At 39.4% G+C, this 12,699-nt stretch overlaps 1 protein-coding gene across 1 annotated transcript in view; it reads right to left on the bottom strand.

The window, feature by feature from the left end:
- The window catches only part of klhdc8b (kelch domain containing 8B), a gene marked incomplete at both ends in the record, with an annotated part of 103,072 nt that overhangs the window by 28,242 nt on the left and 62,131 nt on the right, over positions 1–12,699 (bottom strand). The window contains 2 exons of the mRNA XM_080031858.1: positions 1,082–1,306; positions 8,048–8,212. Coding sequence (XP_079887984.1) covers positions 1,082–1,306; positions 8,048–8,212 — 390 coding nt within the window. The remainder of the gene's footprint in view (positions 1–1,081; positions 1,307–8,047; positions 8,213–12,699) is intronic.

Genomic DNA, 12,699 nt, shown 5'->3' on the forward strand with positions numbered 1-12,699 from the left:
TCTCAATCTGTCAACCGGAGAGCCCTATTGTTTAAGCCAGGGGATGAAAGCAGTGGAAAGAGATGATTTTCATAGCCTCCAAACACGTCCCACTCTAATCTATGCTAATGTGATCTTTCCGACCCTACCTCATATCTATGTGCACAACGGTGCCTCTCTTTGGAATATTCCCCCCAGAGAGTGTTGGCTTCCCTGGGCATGGCTTCACTCCACTGCACTCCACACCATGCTTCTTGATTCATGAAGTAGGACAGTAAAGTCAGTGGATAAAAATGCTCAAAAGAAAGCCGTGGCTATAACCCTGGTAAGGAAGCCAGGGAAACTGGTTCCTCGTTAAATGAATTACTGTCTGCTCAGGATCTGAAACCCTTTGAATGTAACTAGTTACTAGCTTTTTCTCTTCATATCAAGCTGAATCTAATCACAACTTATTGCACAAGGGATTTGAGCAAAAGCCTGCCAGTCATCCCTCTATCTATCCATCTATCCCTATGAATAACAAAAGATTTGGTAAGTATTCACAGACAGTATTTTGCTGCAGGCCCACACATTAAAATGGGTGCACACACACACACACACACACACACACACACACACACACACAGGCGCGTGCCGTGCGCTAATTACAATATCATGATTGGCATGGTCATTATAGTCTTTGTAAAGCAGTTTCGCCCATATTTGTACTGTATGAAATATCACATATTAGTCTAACTGTAGGCATATATGTAGGCCTGTATAAAATGTGATGTGAGAAGTGAAATAATGCATTGTAGTCTATTCCAGAGCATTGTTTCCCTCCCGTGAGATCCACACATTTCAAACAACTCCAGAACAGTTTAAACTTCCATGGTGAAATGTAATTGAAAAGAGGAGCATGTTATCATTTGCTAAATTCACAACATGATTTTAATCTAACTAAATATACAGTTTTAATTCATATGTGTTGGCCTTAACTGTGTACACGATATATTCACTGATTTTATATAGTGATTTTGACAACAAGCGTTCTCCAGAATTGCTGACTCCACCTTAAATTATTACTAACACTTGTATTGATATTGTAAAGGTTTCAACTTACCTTGATCCAGGTCATATTCCTCCATGGTGCTGACAAAGTGCGGTCTGGAGTAGAAGTTGTGTGGCCCCGGCTGCTGGAGGCCGCCCAGGCTGAAGAGGCTGCGTTGGTTGGTGGCGCAGCAGGAGAAGGCCCTGCGGCTGGGGATACACGGGTAACGCGACCAGCTCTTTGTCTCCAGGTCAAAAGCCTCCAGCGCAGTCACCGGCATCTTCCCCTGACGACCACCTGCAAGAGGCATGGGGGGAATGTTTACATGTGAAAAAGACATGTGTGATAATATTGGGAGCTTTACACGTCCATAAAACGTACAGTATGTATCTAATGAAATCTATATGGGAATATGATGTCGTGATAATAACCTGATGGATTAATCAGGTGGGTGGAGTGAGCGATTGCATAGAATGCGTGTTGTCAAAATCACTTTATGTCAACATCAGGAGGAAACACTGAGGGAAGAAAAAACCTCATTCATTATATTATAATAGTGATTTTATAATGATAGAACGCCAGTTCCGTATGGGTGAAGTATTCCTTTAATTGAGTTGTTTCATGTAGCAAGTATTAAAAGCAACCTCCCCTAAAATATATCGCAACAAATCACTTCTGTGTTTTAATAAAGGCTAATAATCTGTATGTACCATCTTAAAACTGGATATACTTACAGGACATTTTGCATGAAAAAAGGACACAAATACACATTTTTTCCGTGTGAAAGTGTGTGTCGTTGTGTTCCAAGTCCTGTTCACTTTATCACTGCTGTTTAATCCCCTGCTGCTGTCACAAAGTTGCCCTGGCATTTATGTGGAGATGTGGCCAGCTTGCAGAACAGCGCTGAAACAACATTTATTATGTACAGAGAGCAGCAGAGTTCTCGCCCCGGACACTTTACAAGTTGTTGACTTCCACAAACCATGACTTAATCTTGTAAATTACAATGGCAACTGAAAGGCAAAGTGGTGAGAGAGAGATAGAGCGCATAGTGGGGCAGTAAGAATGAGAATGGTTGGGGCCAGTGTTGGACAAATGTGAGCGGGTTGGTTAAAGAAAAATTAAAAGGACCAACAATGCGTTCCAATACCCATACTTTCCGCTATTTAGTATGGTAGAAAAAAAGATTTAGGATGTCCCAATTCTTGTTGTTAGATTTAGTATGCTTAAAAATACCCGGATACCCTACTACATCCAGTCGAGATTGTGGCAATCCTGACCCATATATATATATATATATATATATATATATATATATATATATATATATATGCAACGGATGTATAAGCAAGAGGCAAGATCAAGGCGCGATGTTATGATGAAATAAATAAGTAAAAGTATTTCCCAATTATGTATGCCTACTGCAGTGCATACTAACTAGATTATTTGTATGGTCAGGTGTAGTATGTAGAATAGAAAAAAAGAGAGTATGTGATATGGAACGCAGGGAAAGAGTAATAAAGAAAAAGGTGAAAAACCAACAAAAAAAGAAGAAAGGGTCAGAATGAGGCGGAAGATGAGAAAATTAGCGAGAAATTGTGCAAATTTATGGAGCGAAGAGAGGGAGAGTGTGTAGGAGGGAGAGAAGAAAGTGGAAGAGGGTCAACTGCAGTAGGCTGGGTGGCAATAGCAATACCGAGACAAAGAGTCCAAATGAGTGGGAAGCAGAGTCAGAGAGGGTTGAGAGAAAGAAGGGCACTTATATCAGCTCAAATATTAGTTCACTATAGAGGAATGAAACAATACACATTGAAACATAATTCATATATGCATTATGTAGCCTACAGGTTGTACAATTTTTCATGAGAGTAGATAGTTATTAAGGATTTTGATGACTTCCTGAACTTTCCTGTATTGCCTGTTTTCAGTGCATTTGATGAGAAAAGCATGACATTTCTGACAAAGGTTATAGTACATGCAATAGGCTTTATTTTCAGTTGTGGAGGTCAGATATTATTTTTGTGGACAGGTAAAAATCAAATATGGCCACCACTCGCCTGTGTATAATGTTCAGACGCTCGTCATTTTGGAACCATGCAATATACTGTAGAGAAATATATGAACAGAATACTAATTAAACTCAAATCTGACTTCCCTCCACGTATGAAGATTAACCTTGTGGCATGTACAAACTATGTTCATGCTTTTTCTCATAAAGTGCACAATTGTTGTGGTTATCCACTAGACTAAATGGGAATTTTATAGAAGAAAATGCATTCTGCTAATCCAAACTCTGAACCACAAAGAGGAAGCCACAAACAAAGCCTGGATTGTGACCCAAGAGGGACCAGGATGCAATAACAATGGTGGACTTATTTATTTATTTATTTGATAGTATGGAGCATAACAGAGTTAAAATGGGGAGACAGAGAGAGGGGGGATGACATGCAGTAAAGCTCCATGGGCCGGTTTTGAACCCAGATCCACTGGGACAAGGAATGAGTCCACATGGTACGCGCTGTACCCACTACACCACCGGAGCTCCCATAATGGTGTGTACTTCTGCTGGAAATAACTTGATCTCAGCAGTGTTAAAATAAATACTGTAATAATTATAAATGTGAAGAAGTGATTCTGATGGGATTTGCCAAACTAATTTAAAATTCATGTCTTATTTTTCTATGCCTAGATAATCCCAGAGAGAATTTAGAATCAAGCTAGATATGTAGTTTTGGACTGGGAAGCTGTTCCAGCATATGAGAGCCAAAAAAAACAGAAGGCTGCTTTGCAAGCTTTAGTATTAACTTTTAGAAAATCTGTAGAAGGCCAGTGGCAGATGACCGAGAGACATTACTGGCATGTTGATTTGAAAGCCAAGCAAGTGAGAGCTTTATGAACACACCAACACATTACACACATCAAACACACACAGAAAGTGTCCGAAATTTTGAATATATAGTTTCTGCCGAATGCTGAAACACTCAATGTGAATGCTATGACCAAGGCATCACAACCTCTAACTTTTGTAACCATGCTCGAAACAGAGGCTCCACAATAAATGCGTTCCACTTTGTTTGAAATTCTCCAACACACTTCTTGCAAAACACTACACACTGTTTCTAACATAAAACACTTTGTTCAAAAAATAATTCTCCTGGGTCCGTGTACGTTTTGATAGTTTTTTTTTTTTGATTGAATTCAAAGTGGGAGAAATGAGAAAAGCACTCGCATTTTCGTTTTAAAGTTTTCTTGCTGGAATGCAGAAACGAAAATACGAGCCGAATTCTCCTTTTCTTGCTTACTGGTTCAAAACCTTTGAGCTAATTTTATACATCAAAAATACACACAGTTACAAGAGCGGTTTCTGTCACCTTTTCTTGAGCCGGAGAGTAAGGCAAAATGCTTAAAATTAAAAATGTTAAACTATTCATTTAAAGATTTTATTCCTTTCCATCTAGATCATCTTAACAAAAGCAAAGCGGGACAGCCAGGTGAGCATTGTTGAAGACGCTGTCATGTACTTTGGCTGCAACAGACCCATGACAGGAATGATCAAAGACAAATGCTTCAAGGAAGAGAACACTGGAACATTTCAGGATGTTTCGAGAGAAAAAAAACACAACGTTGAGCAAACAGGAACCCTAAGCAAAAAGATAGCGGGGACGAGGTTCTAACCACCAAGGATGTTGTTACATCTGGTTATAGCGCTTGTTATGGGCAGTTCAATAAAGCAGTTGCAGAAGGCATGCCCATATATAGGACTTCCTTCCGATGCCACGCCTTACATCTCTGGTTGACATCGGCCGTACGGATCCTCCAAAATAACCAAGCGTGTCCCACCACTTACAACAGAAGATAGCATGCGCTTTCTGCCAATGTCAACCAAATCATTCGGTTTGGTTTCTTTGCCTCCAGCTCCTACGACAAAAGCCTGACCCAGTTTGGTAGCAAGACCTGCTTTAAAATGACCACCTGTTCTGGCGCTTCCTTGAAAACAATATCCACACCTTGGAGATGAAGAGAAGGAGCTGCTCATCCCCCAACTATGAGAAGTTCAACATCACAGAGAAAACAAACTGTCCAAGGTTTATTACTTGGAGAGTGCAGGAATTCAACGCAATCTGAACTGCAATGCTGTGCACTAATATACTAGACCATATGTCATTACCATATGTCTCTAAGCATTTGCCTTAACCCCAGTGGTTTTTTTTGTTGTTTTTGTTTTGTTTTGTTGCATACAACATTGGTGCCATTAACTGCTTATATATCTTTTTACATTTGTCATACAGCAAAAAGTGTGTTTGTTTTCTTTTTATATGAATATGTCCACAGGTAATATATAGCCTTATAGAGCCTGGGACGTAATAGTGTAGTGTAGTGTAGTGTTGATTTTATTGTATTATAGTTAGTAAATACGTTTAATCCAACTATTTTAGATGTCTTTGGGTTTTAAAGGTCACATATTATGCTAAATGCACTTTTTAAATGTGTTCTAACATATCCATGGGTCCACGGTGTGCCTAGAGACAGCCAAAATATTTAAAAAAATAACAATCTCTCCTGTTCTCACTCTCCCCCTTTCTGAAACCCCCACCCCTCCCCCCCAATATACTCCAGTCAGAATTTTCCCCTTTTCTGACCTCACAAACTGGAAAGCCAGAAGCTTCCACTGTGCAGCCCACACCCCTATTTATTATTGGTCCACGGCCCTGACAGACAGAGGGCGAGGCATATCTGGCTTCGCTTCCGGACAGAGGGCGGGGGCAGCTCAAAGATTGTATATTTACGAGGGGAGCTGCAGCTCTTTTAAAAAAATAGGCCATTGTGAGATTAGCTGAACATCAGCATAGTACAATAAATTATCTGAAAGTTTTTTTCAGCAAACAATTAAAGAAAAACATATTAGGGACCACTAAGACCATATAATATGGTGTATAATAGAACCGAAAAGTGTATAATATGGGAGCTTTAAATAAAACTGCAGGATACAGGAGACTATAGAGACTAGCACTTGTCAGTTATTCTACCTTTCACAAGAATGGCTGAAAAAGATTTCCTTCTGTAATGTAGTGGAAAACAAGCACAAAGTAGCATGAAATTATAACACATTAAATGTCTAGCTCTCTTGGCCACTGCACATAGCACAAATGTTATCTCTCTGTTGGAGTGTGTGAGGAAAAAAACATTTATATGGAAATGACCAAGGCTCCTCCTGCTCTCAGGAGGTTACAGCTACTTTGTGCTGAATGTGAATTGTGTTTATGCTTGTGGTGGAGTGACATGGATTTGTGAGGGACAAAACTGAACATTGTCAAATCTCATACTCTTTATTTCTTCTATTCTACATACTACAGCTGGTCCTAAATATAATCTAGTTAGCATGCAGTAGGCATACAATTGGGACATACTTTTACTTTTTAATTTTATCATAACATTGCGCCTTGATCTTGCCTCTTGCTTTTACATCCGCATATATCCGTCGTATCTCTGGCGGATGTAGGATTCTTTGTATTTTTAAGCATACTAAATCTGACCACAAGAATTGGGACATCCTAAATCTTTTTTTCGACCATACTAAATAGCAGAAAGTATTCTTACCCACAAAGCAGTTTTCAACTGCAACTCTGTCCCTCTAATCAATAGTAAAACCATGAAGGTGAGACTCATCAGACCTGAGAGACACATGCTTGTCTTTCCATCAGTTCATTTCACTGCTCTAAAACCAACAGGAAGATAAAGTCTCACGGCTGAAAGGCTTATGGTAAAAAAAACACTCGGACAGTCGTGCGTGTGTGTGTGTGTGTGTGTGTGTGTGTGTGTGTGTGTGTGTGTGTGTATGTGTGTGTGTGTGTGTGCGCGCAAACATACAATTACTATTGCTTCATCTACACTACCTTACAACCGAGTGTAAAACAGAGGAGCCTAGTGTTTGTAAATGGTCCCATAAGACCAAAGGACTGAGGCACTTCCAACATGTCATCCATCGCCAGCTATTGATGCATTATAAAAGACTTAGTAAACATGTCCCTGCTTACTCTACAAAATCCTTAAGCATAACTCTTGGATTATGTCAGATATACATTAGTGGGACAGAAAGTAGTTCCCAAGGGTGCTTCAAGAGAACTTCCTTCAGTTGAGTGCATGTATCAAAGTATACATTATGTGTGACTGATTGGAATCGTTTCAATTTTCAGTGAATTCGGTCATAAATGAAAATATTGGGAGGAAATAAAAAATTTGACTTGATGGCTCAAGGGGAGTAAGTGATTACAATCCATGGGGGATATATGAATGTCTCCAATAGTTCTCAAGTCTGGAAACATGCATGGAAAAACCTTGCATAAAACTGAGTACTGCTCTTTTTCTAATTGAGTGAGAAAAAGGTGTAGTATTTAACTAAATATTGATGTTAGGTCATATATGTCACATGTTCTACATAGAGTTTTGTTCAATTGTCAAAAATGAATTCTCCCACATGGGGACATTTTAGCTGAACGCTTGCATGGTTGTTCATTGGGGAGACACTTTGACTTTGAAGTGGGGCCTGGTTTAAAAATATCTGGGAAGCAGTGCGACAGAAACAGACAGTGTTAATGAATTAAACATTGAGACATTTAAAAGATGAAAGGAGAGGCATTGATGAGATATACTCTGCTTTCCAATACCCAAACTTCCTGCTATTTAGTATGGTTGAAAAAAGATTTAGGATGTCCCTACCACATCCAGTCGAGATTTTTAGTGTTGAAATCAGCATGCTATTTGGGCGATTTTAACCAACAATCCAGTATGCACCGGAAGGGACGTCACATCGACAGAGCCTCCGTACGAAAACAACCAGGGATGTGCCGGATATACAGTATATATGCAATTGCAGAGGCAAGATCAAGGCGCAATATTATGATAAAATAAATAAGTAAAAGTCTGTCCCCATGGTATGCATACTGCATGCTAACTATATTATTTTCATGATCAGCTGTAGGTTGTAGAACAGAAAGGGAGTACCGGTATGTGATTTGGAATGCAGGGCTGGTTTCTTACCCATCAAGTAGAGTTTGTTTTCCCTGAAGAAGGGCGTTGCTCCGTAGCGCGGCGTGGGCATAGAGGTAATCACCTGCCACTGGTCCTTCTCCGCATCATACACCCTCACCTGGGCCTGGGGGGTGGTGTCAGCTCCCATACCGCCCAACGCATACACCTTTCCATCTGTGCAAAAACACACACATAAATACAAGAATGTCACACACTGTATGTTAACGGCTTTTAAAGAGATATTATAATGTAGCCAAACAAAATGCTTTCCTTTGCTAGGGTGGAACAGATTTGCTTTAACAACACTACAGTAACCATTACTGACCATTGTTGGAAGATACTTAACTGCTTGATTCATGTGCTCTGGGATAACTGTAAAGAATACTTTAACATTAATATTGACTGATGTTTAGGCAATCCACCTTTAAGCCATGTTTTCTTTTTGTCTACTGTTTTTGTTGTTATAAGTGTATTGTGTGTGCACGTGTCATTGTTTTATTGAAATGAAAAGAAAAAAAAGAGAAATATCACAATGTGCTGTGTTGGTGCAATGCTGTAGTCAAGTTTTACAGCAGCTTATTTTCATGTTAGTATGAGATGGATGTAGAAAACAAAATGTTGCCATGACCCGACAAACAGTGACTATTTGTCCTGCCATTTCTAGTTGAGCTTTCCCCTGTGCGCTTTCTGTCTCATCCTTCTACTGTACACACATCCAAACAATCTCAAATATTTATGAGTAAATTGTGGATGGGCCCTCGAACCACCTTTTCCTCAAGGTCACATGCAAACATTCCAAACTACTGCAGTGGCATTAGAATATACAGAGAAGCAAGGGAGAGGGGTGTGTGTGTGTGTATGGAGGGGGGGGGGGGTTGCTTAGTAAGCAAACACGCTGCTAGGACCTTAGGAGAGATAGAGAGGAGAGATAGAGAGAAGATATAGAGAGGGCCCAACTCACTCACCCAGACACATGACACATCCACAGGGGTCTGAACTGGGTAAAAAATAAAGCAATAACAAATCTGTCAACATGAATGCAACTCAAACACGATTTGCGATCGGCACACACAAGTTCAGCAGTTATGACTGAGCAAATCCAATCTTACTCTTGTACATATACAATAAGTGTCCACAGCAGGGAGGAACACTTTCACTGCACACAACCTGTCACAGTGCATCCCTCATAGATAGAGATAGAGAGAGAGAGAGAGAGAGAGAGAGAGAGAGAGAGAGAGAGAGAGAGAGAGAGAGAGAGAGAGAGAGAGAGAGAGAGAGAGAGAGAGGTGGGGCCAGGCAAGAGTTCATATAACACACATCCTCAGCTAGTAAAAAAAACACATTTCTAATCAATCAATCCAGTGAGGTTGAGCAGAGCACTAACTTTGCAAAGCACCACACTTTCCACGTTGTTAGTCAATTCAACTACCTATAAAAGCAGTGGCTGTATACAGTATATCCTTGAGGGGCTTGAGGGAGACCCTATGATGTAAAGTCACTTCATCATTAGGATATACACGCTGTAAGGCTTTTAGAGACATAGTATTGGAAAAAAGAAAAAGAAAAAAAAAATGAAATATTGACCTTATCTTGGTGATAAATGAAAGGTCAGGTGATCACTAGAGTATGTTCCATCTTCTGGGGACCATGAATGTGCATCACACAGTGTGTTATCACTGCAAGCAATAGCAATGGATTTTATTTATCCCCTTAGAGAGAAATAGGGATCATTTTATTCTCGAGGTCAATGAGTTCCTGTATAAAATTAATTTGCTAAATTGCCCTAAAGAAAAACATTACATTTGAATAAATTAGGGCTTACAAGGACAAGGTGTGTGTGTGTGTTTGTGTGTGTATGTGTGTGTGTGTGTGTGTGTTTGTGTGTGTGTGTGTGTGTGTGTGTGTGTGTGTGTGTGTGTGTGTGTGTGTGTGTGTGTGTGTGTGTGTGTTTGTGTGTTTGTGTGTGTGTGCTTTCAACAATGTTTCAAACTGTTTTCATCACTTGCCTTAAAGCTGGGGTATGTGATTTCTGATTGGTCAAAATTAACATGAGCTGTACACTTTGACCAATCAGAGCGAGGCTCCGATTCTCTGTTCGTATTGGTTGTTGGGACTGTCCATTCACTTTGGCACAACTTTGTTGGTGTAGAGCGTGTCAGGGAGGGACCAAATCCTCCACCCCAGCTTTAAATGAGGTGCATTTAAAACTGAACAATGACAAATTATTACATTTTTAGGGATGATATTCTAAACCTCTGCTTTATCACATACAAGGGACAGTGTGTGTGCGTGTTCGTCCGTGCATGCGTGCGTGCGTGCGTGCGTGTGTGTGTGTGTCTGTGTGTGTGTGTGTGTGTAAAAGCTCATTAAAAAACCCGCAAGCTACCCATAGTGTACGTGCGTATCTGTGTCTACACTGGAAGCAAATTACTTTATATCTCATGCTAGATTTGTGTCTGTGCTAAATATGAAATGGTTTACGAACACAGAAAATAACCGTAAAACGTCTGTCTGACTAAATGCCTTTGACTTTTGCTTTTAAAGCTCCTTTGTAACCACAGTGAACTCAAATGAGAACCTGTTTCCTTGAGATTAAATGTAGAAAAAAAGGGCATTTACTCCATGACTAGAGGAGGGTTTGAGTATCTAAAGTTCTCTTTTGTACAGGAGACTTTCAACTTGTATCAGGCAATAAGCGAAAAAATGTAAAATGGTCCAACACCTCCTGAGAGGTGACAGTGGTCCAAATATTCTGTAATAAAAATGCCGGTGGAATCTTTATTCTCTTGATATACTTTGAGCTTAGTAGTTCTCAGTATAATTTTTCATTATCATGGTACAAAAAGTGATATATTTGAACCACCTAGACCAATTTTCTCAACCCACATGTTATTAAAAACTAAAAAAAAAAACGCCCGGGTTCGTTCTCTGCATGTCTTCCCCTCTCTGCCCCATTTCACCTCTGTCTCTACAAACTGTCTAATAAAGCATGAAAAATTCCAAAAAAATATCTTTAAAAAAAGTATATAGGCCTATATAACCTACTTATAAAGGCCATTGTGAATTGGGGGACACCTGATTTCACAATGATCAGTTCAATACACCATAGTTGAAAGAAAGCACTAGAGAGTGACATTGGAATGACATGAAACTGTAAAAAAAATAAAAACTTGCTCAAGAAACAGTACAGTGTGGAAAATATAGAAACACTAGTTATTGAATTGTAGTTTCAGGTCATCCTGAGAGAGACATTTCACTCGCATTTAAAAGCCTGATATTTTTTTCATTACCCACAACTTGGTTAAATACACATGGACAGGTAAACAGAGAGCTGAACCACGTTGACATTATAGCTGACGCCACACTAATCCACATGTCAACCATAAGACCTTCAAAGGACAATAGCACTTCACATCCTGCAATACGTATTCGTCCCTGCTGGATAGTTTAAAGGAATAGTTCAACATTTTTAATTTTCAAGTGAAAAAAAATATAGAGCGGAACGTACACTAAGGTGGTAAACAAACAAGTCCTTACAAGCACACTTGAGCATTTAAGTGATGTTGTAAGGTTAATCTGTTGACCTGCTCCCCTTGACTACCAGTGTTTGGACCAAGCTAACCTGGATGAGCAACCTTTGCACATTTAGAAAAATAAAAAAATGCAGGCACAGTTACAGGGATGTTTTTCTGTCGCCTTTTTCTTGCTAAAACTGTAACATGTTGAACTATTCCTTTAAATTATACTTCCCTAGACCTAGTGTCCACAACCAGTGTCCAGCATGACAAAGCCCACACGCTCTTATATTGATTGAAAAATTGAAAAATCAATCTTAAGTCTGGCCTGTAACCACCTTAGCAGCTGTGGAAATACATCGAAGCACAGCAAATTCAGACCAAAGTAATTCCTTTAAAATAAAATAAAAATGTCATCTAAAAAAAAACAGTCATCCATTAAAGCTCTGACTAAATATATTGAAACCATCACTAGGGAAAAAGTCAATCTTGAGACAAACTTTTGAAGCATGTGAGATCAGCTCAAGACACACAGATGGAAGACTTGATGACACCATAGACTCTAAGATGACACTGTAAACGAAATATCTTTGCATCAATCATCGCAAGGTTTCAACATTTTCAGGTGTCAGAACTTCAATTTCAAAGAACTAATAGGAACTTAAAATGCAGTTAAAGTCCCTGGAAACCCAAATCCACAAAATCCTTCCAATAATGTGGGGAATCCAGAGTTAGTAGTAGCATGATAGTTAACATCTGAAAAGAGTTAGGCATATGTTTCAGTCCAAATTAAAGATATTTTCATTCATGTTTGATAAACTTGACACATATTGGGTTTAGATGATGTGGGCTATGATCTGGTTCTTATTATGCAATAAGTATTTTGAACCAATCACTGCAGTTCTCTGTCTGAACGTTCAATATACAGTATCTGTTGCCATGGGTGTATGCAAAGTACGCTGCAAAGTGCTGTAGCCTGTCTTGAAGGACAAGTAGACTAAACTGCACATGGTCAACTCTTTGACAATACCATAGATATCACCATGAGGCTTCTAAAGGCACAACCAAAATATCAATCCTGAGATCACGGTAAACCTGTTGCAGACTCTCTGCTTTTCTTCTCTTTGGTTTTATCTTTTTTTTCTC

The sequence above is a fragment of the Ammodytes marinus genome (assembly GCF_949987685.1).
Source record: "Ammodytes marinus genome assembly, chromosome: 7".
Classification (NCBI taxonomy): Eukaryota; Metazoa; Chordata; class Actinopteri; order Uranoscopiformes; family Ammodytidae; genus Ammodytes; species Ammodytes marinus.